This window comes from Nymphaea colorata, chromosome 12, assembly GCF_008831285.2.
Source record: "Nymphaea colorata isolate Beijing-Zhang1983 chromosome 12, ASM883128v2, whole genome shotgun sequence".
Taxonomy (NCBI): Eukaryota; Viridiplantae; Streptophyta; class Magnoliopsida; order Nymphaeales; family Nymphaeaceae; genus Nymphaea; species Nymphaea colorata.
Genome location: NC_045149.1, coordinates 20,486,422 through 20,507,325, shown reverse-complemented (window position 1 = coordinate 20,507,325; position 20,904 = coordinate 20,486,422). Strand labels below are relative to the sequence as shown.

Sequence of the window (20,904 nt, the reverse complement as noted above, 5' to 3'; positions counted from 1 at the left end):
AATTTGGAGGTCGAAGTCACCATATTTTCTCAGCCACAAGAAGAAGATTCCCCAAAAATGGCGAAAAGATTTTGCATTTGCTATTCTTAGAGGAACTAACACCATTTATTGGCACATAAAATACTCGAGACGAACAGCGTTTCTCACAAAATTTTGGAAATACAACCGAAGAATTAAACAAATCTAACCGACATTTCAGAAACACTAAAAAATAAGAAATCCAAGGTAAGTTTCAGTGTTTCACCCTTTTTCACGGAAATCTGCACAAATGAAAAAGAAACCAGAAAAGGAGATGGCGAAACTGCCTTCCCGGTAGAATCACTTCTGCATGGGAGAGGAGAAAAAGTGGGGAAAAGTCCAGCCCACACTCATCTCCTTGTAATAACCAGTCAACCGCCCTCATCTTCTTCCTCCTCTCCCCATGGCCACGACCTTTCTGGAATTTGGGTAATGCAGGATCATTTCTTGAAATTTGCATCTTTTGTAAGGGGGAGAGGGAGACATGTTTTGCATTGGACACGTGGCAGAAACCCATGTGAGAAGATGGGCCAGAAAATCACAGTTCCGGCCAGCATCATCATACGGAAGATTAATGATGAGGAAATAGGAGAGCAAAGATCGGGGGAGGTTGATTTTTGATTGATTAACGGTGTAACTAGAGGAAAGAGAGGGCGTGGGTGGGGGCTGTTGGCACTTGGCAGGCCATGGCGTCATCCTCAGGGGAGGCCCAGGAGGAGGAGAGAAAGAAGAATGGGAAGCTAAGGAAGATTCCTCCGATTCCCATCCGGCGGGTAAAAAATAACAACCATGCTGGCAAGCTCCTCGGGGACGAAGGTGATCGCAACGATAATGGCGGCGACGGGAATGGAGGAGAGGACCTCGAGGCTTGGAGGGATAACGATGGGTCGCATCCTATCATTGCGCCATCCTTGCACCTCAATCGCATCAAAACCAGGGAGAACGGAGGTTCGGCCCCTGCAGCTGACGGAGATAGGGAGCTGAAGAACCTGGCCGGCCGCTCCTTAACTCCCGGCAATTCGTCGACAGGGTTGGGTAAGTTGGGTATTGCTCTTATTTAGTTTTTCTTGTGGTAGTTTCTTATTTTCCTGGCCTCTTTGTGCTTTTATTGTGCAATGGTTGGTACATTTGCTTTTCCGTTTGTTCGTAATGCACGCCTCGCATCTTTTTTCAATGTTCATGTGGCTTTTGTTGTTTTCTTGGTATTGATTTGGAAAATTTTATACGTAAATGCCGAGGTTCTTGTTCCTCGCTTACATTTAGAACGGCGATAATTTCAAGACAGGCAGCATGCATGTTTTTCCTTGCAACATTAGGATGACTGCGGCTCAAAGTATTCGTACAGAGATAAATTCATAGTTTTGATTGCTGGAAGGTATTTCTGGATGATCACAACTACTATGAAGATTTCTATATGATGGTTCCTCGTTGTTACCTTATGAAGGTTGCTCTAACGTAAAACCGTAAAATGCTTGAATGTCTACCCCATTAGTTCACGTGTGTTTACATCTTCATTTTGGGCTTGGGCGACTGCTTTTTCCGTTGTTTTTCTAATAAATTGTAATGCCGCCATTTAAAGTTAATGTTATTCAATTGGCTACACTAGATGCAGAAATAATCAGCTCGGTTTTTTATTCTTTAACGATGTCAGTTATGACGCACTCCAACCGCAGAACGCTATTATTTTTACATTTTCATTTTGGGCTTGGGAGACTATTTTTTCCGTTGTTTTTCTAATAAATGTAATGCCAGCATTTAAAGTTAATGTTATTCAATTGGCTACTAGATGCAGAAATAATCAGCTTGGGTTTTTATTCTTTAATGATGTCTCACTCCAATCCTTTATTTGGCTATGAACACAATCACCTGTTTTTGGTAGCCGAATATTTTTCTTCTTATTCTCATGTCAGTATCTGCTTTACTTTTGAATGCCTTTGATTCCCTTTAGTTGACTATTAAGCTTGGAGCTAACGTATGAAGCAGCGTGAATTGATCAATTGACTAAGATAGATATTTTGCATGTAGTTGCTTGTTTTCCCATTTTTAGTAACAGATTATTTTTTTGGACTTTAATCATGTATAGGGAAGAAAAGTCCATGGTGTGTCTCCAAATCCTTTAAGGTCCCACATGTTCAATCTTTGGAAATGGAGGTAAACCAATGGTCTATTTAGAGTGTGGCATTTGGAAAATTTGAGCACGAGTACACTGTCTGTTCTGTTAATGACTCTTCCTATGTGTTTTTGGTGGTCTTCTGAAAATCTCAAAGGGAGTTGAAGGCACTGGTTTTGAAGCCATACTAAGGGTTACAAGTGGTCAAAAGAAGAAATTCCCTCCTGGTATCAAGAGCTTCTCACATGAACTAAATTCCAAAGAAGTCCGGCCTCTGCCCTTCTGGAAGCCTCGCAGGTTAAGCAACCACGAGGTACCTTTTCACTAATGCATGTTGTGAGTGGGTGCTATTGGTATCTGTCTTTCATGCTTAAGACCTTGTAACTTAGTTTCCATGGTGGTAAATGCTTCAAATATTGTTCTGCAGCCATGACATTGCGGTGTCTACTCATTCTTGAGGTTTCCCACATGTTTTTGTGCATACAACAGCATTTATTATCTTTTTGAAATTTCTTTCAGGATATCTTACTAGTCATTCGTTCAAAATTTGATCGGCTGAAGGAAGAAGTGGATTCTGAACTTGGCCTTTTTGCTGGGGATTTAGTCAGTGTGCTTGAAAATAATGTAGAATCTCATCCAGACTGGAAGGAAACCTTGGAAGATTTATTGCTTATTGCTCGACAGTGTGCCACTATGTCATGCGATGAGTTCTGGCTGCAGTCTGAAGCCATTGTACAAAAGTTAGATGATAGACGACAAGAACTTCCTATTGGCATTCTGAAACAGCTTCATGCACGTATACTTTTTATACTCACCCGATGTACACGTCTTTTGCAATTTCACAAAGAGACTGGCTTGGCTGGAGATGATCATAATGCTGGTCATCAACAATTTAGTGATCTGGGAGTTTATCAAGGGAAAGGAGAATCAGGAGAAGCTGGCCTGGAATATGGGAAGTTGACATGGAAGCATGTGAAGGTCACTAAAGAAATGAGTAATGTGGAGCTACAACATTTGAACCTGAAGCAGGATAATGCTGACAACAGATGCAGTTCTTCCCAGCCTTTAGCTGTTGATACTGCTAAAAGTGTTGATTCATCTTCTGGTAGGGATCGCATATCCTCATGGAAGAAGCTTCCATCTGCAAAGGAGAAGAATCAGACGAAAAGCCCCGGCCTAAAGGATAGCCCTTCTGGAGAGCAATCTGGGTCTTCAAATACATCAGATATTAGTAATGCTGGTCCAGAATTGGAAACTGGAAAACTGAAGCCTGAGCAGCAGGGTCATAGATTTCATCAACGTAACTGCAGACATAAGCAAAGCCTTGATATTGATAATGTAATAATCTGTCGCATTTGTGAGGATGAAATTCCAACTATACGTGTAGAAGATCATTCTAAGATATGTGCACTAGCTGATAGGTGTGATTTGAAAGGTCTTGGTATAAATGAGCGCCTTGAAAGAATTTGTTATACACTTGAGAGAATTTTGGACTCATCCTCTCCAAAGAGCTCCTGTACTGCTGGACCAGAGAGTCCAGATTTTGCTAAAGTGCCTCATCTGATTGAAGATTCTGATTTTTTGTCCCCTTTTCCTGGTAATATTTTTCGTGCTTGTTCTGTAGACATGATTAATGGCCCTCAAGAGGCTGATCAGCATGCTACCATTGATGGGATGAAGGGGTTGCCAGGGGTATCAAATGTGCAACTTGTAAGTCCAGTAGTTGACAGTGTTGCAAAAGCTACATCAACAGGAAGTGTGACCCCACAGTCTTCACTATTAGTGGCATGGGATACTCCACCTGGTCTTCTACCATTTGGGAGTAAAGCTTTGGAACATGAGAACTATCATCAGGTACATTTTAAATTATTCAAAATTTCTTGCTTTAAATGTCTATTGTCCTTGCGAGGTGATCCTGCAGTCTGTTTAGGTATCATCTTCAGATATACATTAATGTACAGTTTGCTTGTTGAGTAGCTTTTTTTGGTGTAATGTTTGGTTATATAGGGATACATTCTCGTCCATACAGTATGGATGTGCGTATGTTGCATCTATGCTTGTGTGTGTGTGTGGGTGTGTGTATGTGTTGATGTTTAGACGAAAGCCTCTGCGTATACAAATTGTAGAAACACGAACAAGAAGAGGAAGAGAAGCAACGATCACGATGTAACGTGGAAAACCCTCAACAAGAGGGAAAAAACCACGAATGAGGAGGAGCCGGTGCCCACTAGCCGCCAGACTCTCTCTCTCCTTAGTCTTTCATTCACACTATAAGGATTATGGTTACACGACTTAAATAATGCCCAACAAGGACTACAAGTTGGATCGGATACGGATCCGGACCCGGTCCCAAGACCCATCTAACATACTTCAACACTCCCCCTCAAGTTGGGGATACATATCAAACATGCCCAACTTGGATACATTTCTCTCAAATGAGGTCGAAGATAAAGCCTTCGTCAGAACATTAGCCGTTTGGTCTTCAGATCTCATGTAAGGAAGTACAAGTTCTTTAGCATCAATTCTCTCTCGAATGAAATGCCGATCAATCTCAACATGCTTTGTTCTGTCATGAAGCAAAGGGTTGTTGGCCAAGTTAATTGCGGACTTATTATCGCAATACATCTTCATTGGTTCTTCAACCTTTATACCAATATCAGTCAACAATACTTTCAGCCACAAAAGCTCAGAAACTCCCATAGCAACAACTCTGTATTCTGCTTTAGCACTGGAACGCGAACAAACATCTTGCCTTTTACTTCTCCACACTATGAGATTCCCTCCCAAATAAATACAATAGCCAGAGGTGGACCTCCTAGTGTCAATACAGCCTGCCCAGTCTGTATCTGAATAACCTTCAATTCCAAGAGTGTCTTGCTTGACATATAAGAGACCTTTGCCAGGATTCCTCTTCAAGTAGGACAAAATCCTGTCAACAGCCTTCAAGTGGGCATCCGTGAGAGCATGCATGAACTGGCTCATCACATTCACAGCAAAGGTAATATCAGGTCTAGTGAGAGTAAGATAAATTAACTTCCCTACAAGACATTGATATCTTCTTTTTGCCTCTTCACAGAGTGGCTCCCCGTCTCTAAGACTTAGCTTATGGCCAGCATCTAGAGGAGTAGAAGCTGGTCTACACCCTAGTTTCCCAGTCTCCTTTAACAAATCTAGAGTGTACTTCCGTTGATTTAGCACAAGGCTAGTCCCAGACCTAGCAATTTCTATGCCAAGGAAGTATTTCAACTTACCAAGGTCCTTAAGATCAAACTCGATCGCCAACAGTTTCTTTAACTTCATTATTTCATCTTCATCATCACCTGTGACAATCATATCATCAACATATACCAACAGAATAGTAACCTTTTGCTCATTTCTCTTCACAAAGAGTGTATGATCTCCATTCCCTTGATGGTATCCACGTTGTCTCATGACAAGTCTGAGTCGTTCAAACCATGCTCGAGGAGATTGCTTGAGCCCATATAAAGCTTTCCTTAGCTTGCAACATTTTCCAGGTTCCTCATATCCTGGAGGCATACACATATATACTTCCTCTTCAAGGTCTCCATTGAGAAATGTGTTCTTGACATCAAGTTGGTACATCTTCCACTCCTTCATCACAGCTAAAGAGATAATGACTCTGACAGTCTTCATCTTCGCAACAGGAGCAAAGGTCTCCAAATAATCAATCCCATATTTCTGACTAAACCCCTTGGCCACAAGACGAGCTTTGTATCTTTCAACACTCCCATTTGGTTTGTACTTGATGGTGTAGACCCACTTAGATCCAACCAAGTGAGCCGCCTCAGGAATCTTTACAACTTCCCATGTCATGTTTCTTCGCAAGGCTTCCTTCTCTTCTTGCATTGCATAAGTCCACTTAGGATCACTCTGAGCCTCAGCAACATTCCTGGAAATCATAGTCAAAGAAAGAGAAGATACAAAGCATTTGTAGTCCTTGCTCAGTCTAGAATATGAAACAAAGTTACCAATAGGATATTAAGTACATGACTTGACACCCTTTCGCAGGGCGATGGGAAGCTCTTCACTAGCAGCAACAGTCTGAATCTCTTCTTCAACAGGTTGCTTCTGCGCACGACTTGGGTCATCCAGGGAAGGACTAATTGGATTGGGAGTAGAATTCTCACCACCTGTCATCTCATCTGTACAAACTCTTCACCTAGAGTAAACTTGCCCAAATAGACGATTGCACTTCTCTTCTGCCTCAGTGGAACACTCTCCATTTTTCTCCTGTTCATGCACCTCACTAGATGGACCATTTTTCTCCTGTTCATGCACCTCACTAGATGGACCAACGGAGTCACGCCTGTAGTCCAAAAAATCTGTAAACTGAATTTCCTGACTCGGAGAATACTCTTCCCGTGACATAGAGTACTCCCTCTGAAGAGGATTCTCACCAAAATAGGAAACATGTTCAAGGAAAGTGACATCTTTGGTAACATAGGCCCGACCAGTGGAAGGGTCTCGACACTTGTACCCTTTTTGAGTGGGAGAATACCCTAAAAAAATGCCCTTAATAGATCTTGGATCAAGCTTTTTAATGTGAGGACTATGATTGTGAATAAAGCAAACACAACCAAAAACTCTGAGTGGAAGAGAGAAAGGTTCACGACTCCCCGGTAACAGAGAGTGAGGCGTCTTCCCATTCAACACACGACTAGGCAACCGGTTTATAAGATACGCTCTGATACCACTTGTCACGGGCCGAGTTTCTCCAGCCCGCGCGGCGCCGAAGGCGTTCCCCAAAGCCTTCGGCCAGCCGTCTCTCTCTTAAGCTAGCGGAAGCATTCATCTTTTCTTCGGGACTGTGGATTAGACGAGGAGTGCTAAGCACTCGGCACACCATCACCCAGGTTTATCCCATTGTCGACCATCGGCAAGCCGTGGCCATGAGGCCCTGTCAGAACTTCGCCATTCCTCTAAGTGCCTATCTACATCCAAACCAAATCTGGGTGGGGGTAGACTTCCTTGGGAGGAAGTCCCCAGCCGAAGCCAGTTGACGACTATATGTCATTAAATAACGCGGCCGACCATCGCCTTACTCGACGATGAGCATTCACTTGCTCACCCCCGCGTGACTCTACGCGGTTGTGGAACGCAGCGTATACGCCCACTGGGGGAATTGCCCCTAACCCACGCGCACCCCCTTGTGTATCCAAACACTACGCGTGGGGAACCCACTGGATTCCCCAACGACGGACTTGCACTTCCAAAGGGACTGCTGATCTTGATGCATTTAAACGCCTTGTCACTGCACCACCGCGCTGCACATTCCACGTGCATTGCTTTCTGCTTGACTCGGCGACCGATTGATCCCACATGCCTTCCAATTATGCCTAAGCTGGCCAAGCAGCATCACCTTTTACTGGCTTGGCCGAGCCAGACACAGTCGACCGGCAACACTCTCCCACCACCAAAATCGTCACTGACCTCAATGACTTTGCCCCGAGCGATAGAAGTTCAGCTACCGTTCCCTTGATTTCTTTTGAACTGAGCCTTCATCCGTTCGTCTGGTTGACGCACCCGTCACGTCGTGGCTAGTTGCCTTATCGGGTGTTTTGCCTCTAGTCCATTCCTTAACATCATCCCACTTTTCTATCACTATTTGCACTTTTCCTTAGTAAAGTCCGGAACATCTCCGACGACCACTAAGTCTCAAATTTCCAAGCTGTGTTGCCAACCCATGCACATGCTCCTTCCTCGAGACATGTCAACACTAAGGGCACTTGCCCTCCTGGACAATCCTTTTCCACGTCGGTTCTCACCCTATCTGTCTCAGCGAGCGGCTCTCTTGGCCCTTCTGCTCCTGACGCCCAGACACCATCTTTGGAACGTGTGATCTCTATCTGGCCAACACCAACGCGGTCACCTGAACCAGTGTCCGACGAACATGCCCGAACCCTTAGGGCACCAAACAAGCCAACATTTTTCTTTGAACCACTTGTTTGTTATCATCGCAGCGTTCTCATCTTTCAAGTTCCCTTCGAGAAATCGTCTGCTCTGATACCACTTGTCAGCACAGTATCCCCCTAATACTTTTTTGGAACATGACGTTGAAAAAGAAGAGCCCGAGTCATATTCAATAACTAACGATTTTTTCGTTCAGCAACTCCATTTTGAGGAGGGGTATAACTACATGAAGTCTTATGAACAATTCTCTTTTTTCGAAAGAAGCTATCAACAGACTGACACATATACTCTCGAACATTGTCAGATCGAAATGTCTTAACAGATGCTCCATATTGAGTTTCCACATAAGCAATGAAAGTCTCTATGACAGTAGGAACTTCACTACGGTCTTTCAGCAAGTAGACAATAGTGTTACGAGAATAATCATCTATAAAGGTGATAAAATATTGAAAACCATGACAAGAAGGAATCCCTGCAGGCCCCCACACATCAGAATGAATCATGGCAAATACCTCATTAGACCGATGGCTAGACAAATGGTATGAAGCCCTAACATGTTTGGCCAGGTGACAGACATCACAAGACACCATAGTCATATCTAACCTGGAACATATATCAGGAAACAACTGTCTAAGAAGGCCAAAAGGCAAGTGTCCAAGGCGCTCATGCCAACGTAGAAGCAACTGAAGGGAGTCCTCTCTATTCTTCGTGGCTTGGCTGACTGCCGTCATGAGAGCCTGAGAGCCTGAGCAGCACGCATAGGTAAACGATAGAGCCCGTCAGAAGCTAGACCAATCCCAATCCTCTTCCCTGTCACTAAGTCCTGCATGACACAGCGGTCAGCGGAAAATATAAGTTCGCAATTTAACTCCTTCGTGATCTTGCTAACCGACAAGATATTCAAGGGAATATGAGGAACATGTAGAGCATTGTGGACTAAGAACTTGTTCAAAAGTGGGAGACTCCCTTTTCCAACCACAGAGATAGATGAACCATCGGCAAGGAAAACACGATCATTTCCTGATGAAAGCTTATACCCATGAAAGACCTTAGGATCGCCGGTCATGTGGTGAGTAGCGCCACTGTCAATGATCCACTCTCCCATACGGCAATCCGCCATAACGTCTATAGATGAAGAAGCTACCATAATCACAGATAGTCCAACAGGAGGCACGAGCAGCGATACAACAAGAGAGGCACCGATGACAACGGAGAGCACCAATGGGCAGTAATATCCTTGGATAGAATCACAAGAACGAGAGAAAAATCAAGTTCTATCTAGAAAGGAACGATAAAGAGAGAGAGGTAATATCTTCACCGGATTCCCAATCAGCCCCAAGAGTGAACGGAATGTCGATTGGGGAAACGATCGTCAATGTCGCTCGACGGAAGCGGTTCCTTCTCTCTCTCGGGCTGCAATCTCCCACGGGTAGAGGTTGCGCCACACGTTCTCCTTGCTGGAATCAAGATCCAAGAGGCAAAACCCAACAAGTATCAAGGTATAGAAGTGAATAGGAAATCAACTTCGAGACGAGGAAAGCCTTCACCCGTAAGACTAATTTAACCCCGGTCTTTTGTAAGGAAAGGGGGATGCGATCGCCGGAGCGCCGGCGGACGTTGAGGCAATCCTCAAGTTATGCTCCTCTCCTCCTTTACGTCCTTTACCAAGTCATGGACCAGCCACCTCTTCTTGCATGGTGGGCGCCAAAAAAAACAAGAAGATGGAATCAAAGTTCAACCAAGCAATATATTGCAGGTAAGAGGCGGATGCACTTCACCGGATTTGCAAAAGACCCCTAGGAAGTGACGTGAATAGGGGGAGGCAAGCCTAGGAAGCGCCTAAGCACGCATATCTTCTTTCTTCTCTGGAAAGCAAGACTACGGCGCAAAAGGCAGTGACGCAAGGGACAACGGTGACGGCGACGGTCAACAACGCAAGAGCGACGGCGCAAGAGCGACGCCGCAAGAGTGGCTGCGATGGCGATGGCGCAAAGGGTGACACCGGTGGCGGCGGAAACAGCGACGGTGGTATTGGGTACAGCGGCGGTGGCAGCGGCAGTGGCAGCGGCGGTGGTGGCTGCAGTGGTGGCAGTGGTAGCGGTGAGAGATATTAGGGTTGGAACTTCACAACCCCTAAAAATTTCCCAAACTCGTCGGCTCTGATACCATGTAGAAACACGAACAAGAAGAGGAAGAGAAACAACGATCACGATGTAACGTGAAAAACCCTCAACAAGAGGGAAAAAACCACGAATGAGGAGGAGCCGGTGCCCACTAGCCGCCAGACTCTCTCTCTCCTTAGTCTTTCATTCACACCATAAGGATTAGGGTTACACGACTTAAATAATGCCCAACAAGGGCTACAAGTTGGATCGGATACGGATCCGGACCCGGTCCCGGTCCCGAGACCCATCTAACATACTTCAACACAAATAAAATTTCAGAACCCATTTTTCTTGTATTTCAGTTTCCAAATTTTATGAAAACTGAGCCTTATTGTGATTCTTTTGTTGCCATTCTTGTTCCTCTAGAGATCTGTCCAGTCCAAAACTAGTGAGATTTATGGAATGAAGATGGTATCTTTCTACATTTGTCAATTAGTCATAAAACATGTTTAATTTTTTACCAACTTGTGTGCACTAGGTGTGTATGCATGCACTTTTTTTCAACTTTAATTTTTTCATTCACAAATCAAGCAGAAAAAACATCTTTGTTGATTCCTATGTTTTTATGTTGTACATGTTATCGTTATATGTACTTTTCAGCAAAATGGATGTTGTGCAAGTGCTTACTGAATCAAGCTTATCTTTCCATAAATTAATAATGGATACATTTAGTAGCTTTCTTTCTACATATGGCTTCAACCTTTTATGCCTTTCTTTGAGAATGTCACCAGCATTTATTTGTTTTGATTGGAGGACAGATTCATGATCTGCTTGATATTACTCAGCGAATTGGTAGCATAAATGGTAGTGGTGATCAATCACTGGAGCATTTGCTTTCTTGTCTCGAAGACCTTCAAGATTTAATTCAGGAAAGGGAGGTGGATGCCTTAGTTGTTGAAACATTTGGAAGACGTGTAGAGAAACTCTTGCGGTATGTTAAGCTACTCTTCATTTCTTTCAACATTTTGTCCTTAACTGGTTCTACATTTCTTTGTTTCTTGTTTATTTCAACTTGCAACCATATCATTCTTGTACTTCTCTTTAATTTCCTCAAATTCTCATGAATCTACTCATACAAGATTTATCATTGGTCACACACACACACACACAGATACATTGTCAATCAATTTTACCTTGCAACACTACCAGATGTGTCATAACTGCAGGAAAAGTTAATATGTTAACCCCCTTCAAACTAGCTTCTGTGGTAGATTTGTCCCACATGGTGGTGTGTCCTGTGACATATAGTCTGTCTATGAAGGCATCTTATAACACACTTCAATGGAATTAAGGGGTCTATTCGTGTTTTTGCTTGAGATCATATAAAGTATGGTAATTAGGGATAATTCTTTTGCATTCAGTTCTTATGGTGTGACAATGGTACCTTTGTAAATTTGAAGAAAAACTATGCAATTTCTCAATTTCATGCATGAAAGACAAGTCTTCCATGTTATTTTATTTTTCTCCTTTGAGTGAATTCGGAAGATGAAGTACTCATTAGTGAATGTCTCGTTTATGATGATATTTATACTTATTTCATATTCAACAATGGATTCGCTCATGTGGCAAGCCCAGAACCCGAAAGAATCACCATCCACCATAGCTTTCTGGGAAGTTCTTTCTATGACTTGGAGTTGCTCAAGGGAAAAACTTATACATATGGGCTATTTTAGGTCAAGCTATTACCTCTGAATTTTTTGGGTGAAGACATTTATAGCATATGTGTTTTGTTAATTGTATACTTGGTGTTTGATGTCATGCATGGTTACTGGCATGTAATATTCTTTTTTTTCCCTCTTATAATTGGCCTAATTTTTCCACGAACCATGATATTTTTATATTTTTTTTTGTCAAATAAAATTTACTATTTTTACCACATGTTAATTTACATGGTGATATGCATCTTATTTTGGACTCAATTATTATGGGTCAAGATATGCATTTCAGAATATTGCTACTAATTTGTTTTAAATTCTTTAGGGAAAAGTATTTGCATCTTTGCCAGCTAGTAGAAGATGACAGAACTGATCTATTAAATAATATAGTTGACGATTATTGCTCCTTGGAGGAAGATACTATTTGCAGCTTGCGCACAAGTCCAATTAATTCAAACTGTAAGGATCGAACATCAATAGATGATTTTGAAATTTTGAAACCAATTAGTCGAGGTGCATTTGGGCGGGTCTTTCTTGCTAGGAAAAGGGCAACAGGCGATCTGTTTGCAATAAAGGTATCCTTTATTTTTCTTGATTGTGTAACTCTTGTTCTATTATAGACAAAACAGTACATCGTTAATGATGCATCGGTATTGTACTCAACTGCTCGCTATTGCAATCTTGTTTTCTAATGGTTGGAAGGAAGCTTCTTTTATCTTGTGAGGCCTTTAGGCACAATTTAAAGAAAACCACCTGCAGTTGCATTTGTAATAGAAAGCAGATACAACTGATCAAGCAATGGTTGGCAGACCATTAAGTGTCTAAATTTCCACTGAGTGTGACACGTCATTGATAAAGTAAGAGAGGACTTCAGCCATGAGGCAGGACAGAGGGAGGGAACCAAGCATCCTCAAGTCATATTGGTGCTTGCATCCATGTATATCTGATAGAGTCTTTAAAAATGGATGTGCATAGAAGAAAAACTGATAAAAGGAAATGCACATTATAGTGTTAAGTAGTTGGCTCCTTGGTAATATATTGTTAATGACATTTGATGTTTCATTGCAGAACCCTTTTGCTTATACTTCAGGTTAATGCAAGAATTTAGTAAGGGAAGTAGAAGGATACCTTAGATGGAAGAAGAACAAGAAGAAGAAAAAGAAAAAGGGAAAAAACTGCCTCAGACAACGGAAAAAAAATGAAAAAAAAAAGAGGAAGAAGAATGGGAAGAGAAAAAAGAAAAGACGAAGAAAAAAAAATCCTAGGTTGTTGAAAAAAAATCTGTATGCTGTTGAGTGTCTAAGTGAGGCTACACCGTAGCACGGTCGACTAGGTATTTCAAATGGCAAGCTAAGTCACACGGGTGCGCCAAAACTGGTGCGGCCGGACACGGCACCCGACTTGGTTTGACTGAGTCAGGTGTTGCTGACCGCGCTTACTGTTGTTTTTTCTTGTTTTTGTTTTCATTTTCTTTTTTTCTCTTCTCTTTTCTCTCCTCTTTTTTGCCCTCTTTTCTCTTTCCGTGCCCATTTTATTTAGTAAAACTTTGAATTTTGTATGAGATAAAGGTAATCTTGATAAAAGAATTTAACAATATAGACAAATAAAATTACTTACAAAAGAGCCCTCGCTGCACCTACACCTGCACCCAATTTTTTTTGGAACTTGCCACATCCCGCACCCCGCATCCATGTGACATAAATGGCAAGTTGCTGAGGAAAAATTATCCTAGATAGGGTCCTGGACAAAACTAGATACACTTTTGATTTTGTATGAGATGCTACCGCGATATTAGTTATTGGGTGATCCTCTTGCTGTTCAATGCCATCCCCATATTAATATGCTTTGTTCTTTCAATTGTTACAGGTTCTCAAAAAGGCTGATACAATAAGAAAAAATGCAGTGGATAGCATTTTAGCTGAACGCAATATCCTAATTTCAGTTCAAAATCCTTTTGTGGTAGGTTGACAAGAGCACTTCCCACAACCATGACAAACAGTCTCATAGTTAAATCTTTCCAGACATGGTAACGTGTTTGATGTGTTTCAGGTTCGGTTTTTCTATTCCTTCACATGCAGGGAGAATCTTTATCTGGTTATGGAGTATTTGAATGGTGGTGATCTTTATTCGTTATTGAGAAATTTAGGTTGTCTTAGTGAAGATGTAGCTCGTGTTTATATAGCCGAAGTGGTAAAAAACTAAAAAACATGCCGTTATTAGCTTGCCTGTGCATGAACCTTCTTCATCAAAGTCAGAAAGCCAATAACACCTCTATTTTTTTCCCCCAGGTTCTGGCTTTGGAATATTTGCATTCAATGAATGTTATTCATCGTGATTTAAAGCCAGACAATTTGTTGATTGCTCATGATGGCCATATCAAGGTCCACATCTTCTCTTTTTGTTATATTGTAGCGATATTGAACTTTGATAGCTTTAGCGTCCTGAGTAGATGGTTTAGAATTGCATGAATTCTTCAATATACATTCTGTGGTACCTAGCCATTATTGGATTTTCCTAAAATCTATATATGATACTTCATCAAATTTTAATTTTTAAAAAACATTGCATCTTGTTGCTAATCTCTCTCCCTCTCTCTCTCAAGCATTCTTTTGGTCATTTTTTCTGAAGCATTTAGATGACAAATATTTTCTCATTTCCCAGGTATGCACAACAATATGAGTATTCCCACTATGTAATATTCACTGTCAATAAGAAAGATTGACATGAAGGGGAAGGAATTAGGAAAGAAGGAATTCATTGACAATTTAAAATGAAGCGAGAGAAGTGCTATGCAGGATTTAAGGTGATTTATGTTGTAGACCTAATAGAAAGGAACTAAGAAATAGGACCCTAAAGCCTACTGCATCTAGTTGGAATAAGGCATGATGATGATGTAGAAGCATTTCTTTATTAATCGTCTGGCTATTTAAAGTAAGAGTGACAACAATATCCACTGTGAAATGTCAAGGTTTGATTGTGGAATTATGTGGAGTTGTTTCTCCAATTTACTAGTATGAACCAACAGATTCTTTAAAGTCTTGAGAACATAAAATTTTTTCATGTTATAAGGAATCCATGCCTAGGTTTCTGTCTGATAATTTCTAGCACATTTTATGCATGCAGTTGACAGATTTCGGCTTATCAAAGGTTGGGCTCATTAATAGTACTGATGATTTATCTGGTCCAACTGCCTATGGTACCAAACTACTTAGGAAAGACGAGTCCTCTTTGTCTTCATCAGAGCAGTCATTTAAACGTGAAGAGTGCCAAAGGCACACAGCTGTTGGTACTCCTGATTATTTGGCACCGGAAATACTTCTAGGAACAGGGCATGGTTCGTCATATTTTATATTTTTCTGAAGGACATAGATGGGTTTTTCTTGGCTAATGTTGTGTTTGGCTGATCATTTTTGTTACTCTCTGTAGGCACAACAGCAGATTGGTGGTCTGTCGGGGTTATTCTCTTTGAAATGATTGTTGGCATTCCACCTTTTAATGCAGAACGACCAGAAGTATGCTTTATGATAGCTTATATGTTATTAGTTTGAACTGGACTTTCTGTTTATGTTTTTCTCTCTCTTGTCAGGAACCTAGCTCTTCTATTATGCATGTCACTGACTTATTTGCTATTATTTATGAAAACCGTTAGTTGTTTAGTCACTAACATTCAAAGCCTTCACTGGTATGCTACTTACCTACTGCTTTTCCTTGGCCATTTTATGAAAGCAAATAAACCCTATATCATGGTCATCATATAACTGAAAATGAAAGGGTGACTGACATGAGATTTGCCTTAGGTCCCCTCATGCTTACCTTATGCAGTCTACATTGATTGAGCATGTCAGGCCTATCAACTTTGTTTCCCTTTGCAGAGATGTAAGGTGCCATTCTAGGATTCCATTTCCTAGTACCATGACCAAAGTGAACCCCTGCTTCCATCATCTCTTCCAAATTGATGTTCAAATATCTTCTTGTCATTTATCCCACACTTCCTCTTTTTCATTGGGAGGCCAAAACATGTCATGTTTTTTTTCAATTCTAAAATGGATTACACTTCTGGTACTCATTAGACAAAGAGATAAAGTTCCTTTACTTGGTTACCTTTGCTTTGGGGTCATGTTTGTGTTTCTTTCTTGTTTCTGATTTTAGATAAATCCAGCAAACAACAAAATACTTGATATATTTTGAAACACATTTTTTCAAACTGCTGGCCCCTGGGCGAATCCTAAAAATGTAAAATTTCAATTTTAAATAGAATTATGTGAAATTAAAGCCATATTATTTTTTTCCTAGAATTTATACGCTGTGAGAGAATCATGATGTTTCATTCCAACAGCAAATAAAGTGACCTAGAACTCTGCACATTAATACTTTTTGATTTTTTTACCAAAGTATTTTCTTTTCTTTTAAAGTTCACAAGTAAGTCTCATGAGTCTCTATGCATCACCTGCCCATAGTCCCCATGGGTTCACTTGACGCCTCTTGCCATGCACCACACACACACACACACACACTTGTAATATTCTTCATTGCCAATCATTATTGCATGAGCTAAGTTCTTTCTCAAGATTCATTTGTATTTCCAACGTGTTGCAGATGATTTTCTATAACATATTGAACCGGCAGATACCTTGGCCACAAATTCCTGAAGAGATGAGCTACGAGGCTTATGATTTGATCAACAAGTATGGTGAATTTTCATAGCATTCATATTCATTTTGACCGAGCATAACCAGTAATATATTGATGGGGTTATAATACATTCACTTCTCTTAGTGATGAGCATGGAATTTGCTGATTCACTCCGATGAGTATTTCAACTGATGGAGTTTCAGAAACTAGGAAATTACATTTTTCGTCCCCCCTTCCTCTTTCCTCTTTCACCTTTTATCCTTTTTAGATTATGACATTAATTCTGTAAGATTTTTACTCATAATAGAGAGAGAGAGAGAGAGAGAGAAAGAGAGAGAGAGAGATCTGCAACTGTATTTTAGCAATACTGAAATGCAATATTATCATGACTTGTCACAAACTTGACATGAGCATTTTTTTGACCGATTTGAGCTCTCATTGTTGTCAGTTTCATTTTGTCACCTAAAAGGGCCACTAACCAACACACGTTGGTAATGAAGATCAGGAGCTGTTGCCATCCTTTCTTTGAAAACTTTCAGAAACCCATTTCTAAAGTTTAAACATGAGATGTTGCAATATACTCTCCTTAAAGGAATGTATTCCTTCACACGTTAATGCCCAAAATCTGAGAATTGAAGACGATTGTACCAATTATAATGACTGAATCCAAAATTGACCCTCATGTCTGGTCTCGTGGATCCCAACTCTCTCCATATTGTGCTTTTAGTTCAAAATCTAAAAGGTCAAGAACCAAAATGTGGTAGTAATGAGGTTCAGGTATATATGGTCGTCATTCTTTTCTAAAAGTTTCAATAAGACCGTTTCTGATATAAGATGTTACAATCTTTACTTGCTTCCTAGTTTCAATTGTTTTATCTTACATGTCCCTAGTGAATCCTGAGGTAGATTTTTCTATCCAGGTTGTTGATTGAAAATCCAGTTCAAAGACTTGGAGCCACAGGAGCAGGAGAGGTAAGAAGTGGTTTCGACTGGGTCAGTAGGATTTGATATTCAAACTTCCTTCAAAATGAGCGTTAATTTTGGTCCATGCAAATGGCTATGCAGGTGAAAAATCATGTTTTCTTTAGAGATATCAACTGGGAGACCTTAGCCAGGCAGAAGGTACTTCTCGTAATCAATATAGAATTTTGCCTGGTCAGTTCTCGAGCATAATAGTACCTGACATTAACCTATTTTTTTTTTTAGCTCAGGCAGCTTTTGTTCCAGCAGCTGAAGATGCATGCGACACAAGCTACTTTGCTTGTCGTTATAACTGGAATCAGTTAAGTTATATTTGTTGTGAAGCAGCAGCTGAGCATGATGATGCTTCTGATACCTGCAGCATGAGTTGCGGCAGCAGCACGCCAAGCAACCTCCTGGATGAAGAAGTAAGAACAAAGGATTGAAAAAATACAGTGGTTCTTTCATGTTCTTTTTACAGTTGGGACCAGCCATATGCTTTTTTTCAAAATGTGGCTATCCCTGGCTGTTGGGGTTTGAATTTTGTTCTCCTGTATGACCTGTAAATGCTGGTAATTTTCAAGTAGCATTAATCTATGCAGTGGAGCACCACTCTTCACCTTCAGAAAAGAGAGACATTTAAGTGCTTTTTAGTTTTCCAAGCTTAACTGCTTGTACTTGACAGGGAGATGAATGTGGTGCTCTAGCTGATTTTGGTCCTTCCCTCTCTATGAATTATTCTTTCAGCAATTTTTCGTTTAAGGTAAATAAAAGTAAAACTCTAGGACTTTGCTGTGAGTAATCTATGTTCAAGTTTCTAACACTGACGACTATCTATGTTATGCAGAACCTGTCTCAGCTGGCATCCATCAACTATGACGTGTTGGTCAGAAGTACCAAAGATTCACCCAAGGCTTCTAATACCTTGGTACCTTAATATTATACAGTGAGGCCTTTAAAATGGTGCGCCGCACAGGTGCAAATTTCAGCTTATTGGCTGTGTAATTGACTGAATAGTTCTTTTGCTTCAATTCCTATAAATTTTCTACATGCAGATTCCAATTTGACGATATATCAGAACCTCCGAATAGCTGCATGACAATGGATGATGAGTTTTGTCAATGAATTAAGGTACAATTTTGGATGTGAAAGTGTGCTTGCTAGTGTCTACATGTCAGTATTTTCACGCCTATGAAGTATCGAGTGACTTTTTTCTTTTCTTCCCGTTTCCACCTTATGCAGAACTTACAAACTTTATCAAATTCAGACACCATGTGAAGCAGCCTTCATAAGGACTAACTTCAGCATTTCCCCACTTTTAATATCGGCACATCCATATTCAAACTCGAAATGAGCATGTGGGCTGCCTGATCTTAGAACCAGCTCGAGCAATGCCGCTCTTATCCATTGTCAAGGTTTTTTGTATATGTTGTACATTATATTTATAGGATTTAATCATATCCAATGGAAGTTATTCATAGTTGTCCTGTAAATTGTAAATTGCATCTCATAGAGGAAGGAATTTTGTTAGCCACTGATTTTTGTATGTTCACAACACCATGTTCATATGTTATTCTCAGTATGATAATCGAGCATTATGCTATCATGTTTAAGATGTTTGTGGCACATAGCAGCTGTTCCATCCATCTTCACATGGTGGAGTTCGGCATGGTCTGTAAAAGAGTTGAGCCTTCGGCCGCACAAGTATGACCCATGTCACGGTCACTCTGTTCTCTCTAATTTGGGTGTTCCTGCTCCAAGGAGGAGTATCCATAGCTCATTTTTCTTTGGCTTTCACTGTGACTGGCGCTAATACATTTGGCCATTTTCTAGCAGTTGCAACAGCACCGTAAATGGGTTGGAACGGAACTTTGCTGCCGGTGCTAATAGTTGCACGAATATCTTTTTACTAGTGCTGTTACGCCTCTTCTAATGAATGGACTATTTCGGAGAATCGGAACGGTCCTTCTGCTGGAGATAGGCTGATGATAATTCTTAGTCGATGTAAACATTGGTTCGACCATTGGTGGACAGGGGTGGAGTTAGGAATTTTTCATTAGGGGGGACTGAGCTAGAGTTTCAAAATTTTGACAAGAACCAAAATATGGCTTTTCAAAACTTCTATACATGCTAAATGAGGGGTGCCCATGGCCTTGGCTCCATCCCTGGTGGTGGAGCCATGCAACTGCTTGAACGATCTCAAAAATTTATTTATATATTAGTGTCCCTTACTATGTACTTATTTATATATTGGTGTCGTTGAATCATTTTATTATGTAGCTGATGGGTCAGTCTCCGCAGCAAACAATTTCTAGCTTCACTACTTGGTTCGGCATGCGCAAGCTCATATCTGGATTTCTGTTTGCTTCTTGGACTTCTGAAGTTGATTATATATTTTGCAAAGCCAGTCATGCATAAGCCTGGGGCTTCTACGGTCCAAATGGCCTGCACAAGCTCATGCCTTTCAGATATTCACAAAAAACAGTGCTAATGTTTAAGATATTTAGAAAGCACAACTGTATTTATATTTACACCTAGTTAAAAAAAAAAAAGTTCTCGGCTAGGTGCATGCATAACTGAGAAGCGATTAGCATGGTTAAGCAGTACTAAAGACCTACTCATAAGAATGCTTTTATAAATATGTAGAAAACTTGAGCTTGTTTTATAAAGAAAAGTCATAGGCATCTTTTAGAAACATATTGCAAAAGATTACGTAATTTTAATGAAGTGATAGACGTTGTTTCGCGTTCAATTCATGCTGGCATTTTTATGTGGAATAAACCGAACAAATGTTATCCAAAATGTCATTGAAAAGCTTTGGTTCTCATAGTGATCAATAACTTTTTTGGCCTTCTACCGTACGTTAGCAGTAACATCAACTTTTTTGGGGGTTTAAGGTCAACCAATTTGCATAGAAAGACCCAAGAGGATTGACTTTGAACGTTAACAGCTTGCATGAATTTCATATTAATATATTCATTTATAAAAGCTAGTTTAGGTCATGAAGCAGCCACAGTATGATATCCATTGAGTTATTAAATACGGTCAAAGGCATGCGTAAGCTTTCAAAAATTTCAAAGACGAATTTAAGTTTTCTAAATATTTTTCTTCAACATGCTTAAATTTTTGAAAAAAAATTCAAGAACAACTCTCAAACTCTAGTCAATCGTTTAAAATTTCAACAGAAACAAATCTTTCCATGTGTTTCAAAAGCACCGCTAAATTTTCAAAATTTTCTAATGAGCATGCTTAAGTTTTTATCATATAATTAGGCAGTTAATCATATATTCTAGTTGAGAAACAGTTTCTTAATCAGGCACCAACCCCAAGAGGTTGTAGGCAGCAACTAGGTGCTGTACCTTATAAAAAGAAAAGGACTGGTGTGGTTGCTGTCAATTAAGAATGGGCATCCAGCTGAGTATCGGACAAGTAC

General features: G+C 40.6%; 1 protein-coding gene across 4 annotated transcripts; it reads left to right on the top strand.

The window, feature by feature from the left end:
- The first annotated feature begins 235 nt into the window (after positions 1 to 235).
- LOC116265995 (probable serine/threonine protein kinase IRE) lies at positions 236 to 19,058 on the top strand. 4 transcript variants are annotated; one of them, XM_031647027.2, is made up of 19 exons: positions 237 to 1,053; positions 2,102 to 2,169; positions 2,286 to 2,441; positions 2,648 to 3,982; positions 10,983 to 11,155; positions 12,205 to 12,454; positions 13,746 to 13,838; positions 13,929 to 14,069; positions 14,168 to 14,260; positions 15,003 to 15,213; positions 15,306 to 15,391; positions 16,476 to 16,564; positions 17,432 to 17,483; positions 17,577 to 17,633; positions 17,723 to 17,899; positions 18,157 to 18,234; positions 18,319 to 18,447; positions 18,527 to 18,602; positions 18,714 to 19,058. In XM_031647027.2, exons 1-17 carry the CDS (start codon positions 705 to 707, stop codon positions 18,406 to 18,408), a joined length of 3,498 nt encoding a protein of 1,165 aa, XP_031502887.1. In that variant the 5' UTR covers positions 237 to 704; the 3' UTR covers positions 18,409 to 18,447; positions 18,527 to 18,602; positions 18,714 to 19,058. The 4 variants fall into 4 exon arrangements, with proteins under 4 accessions (XP_031502888.1, XP_031502890.1, XP_031502887.1 ...); XM_031647028.2 differs by lacking the exon at positions 18,157 to 18,234 and having other exon boundaries at positions 236 to 1,053; XM_031647030.2 differs by lacking the exons at positions 18,157 to 18,234; positions 18,527 to 18,602; positions 18,714 to 19,058 and having other exon boundaries at positions 236 to 1,053; positions 17,718 to 17,899; positions 18,319 to 18,446.
- Positions 19,059 to 20,904: the final 1,846 nt, after the last annotated feature.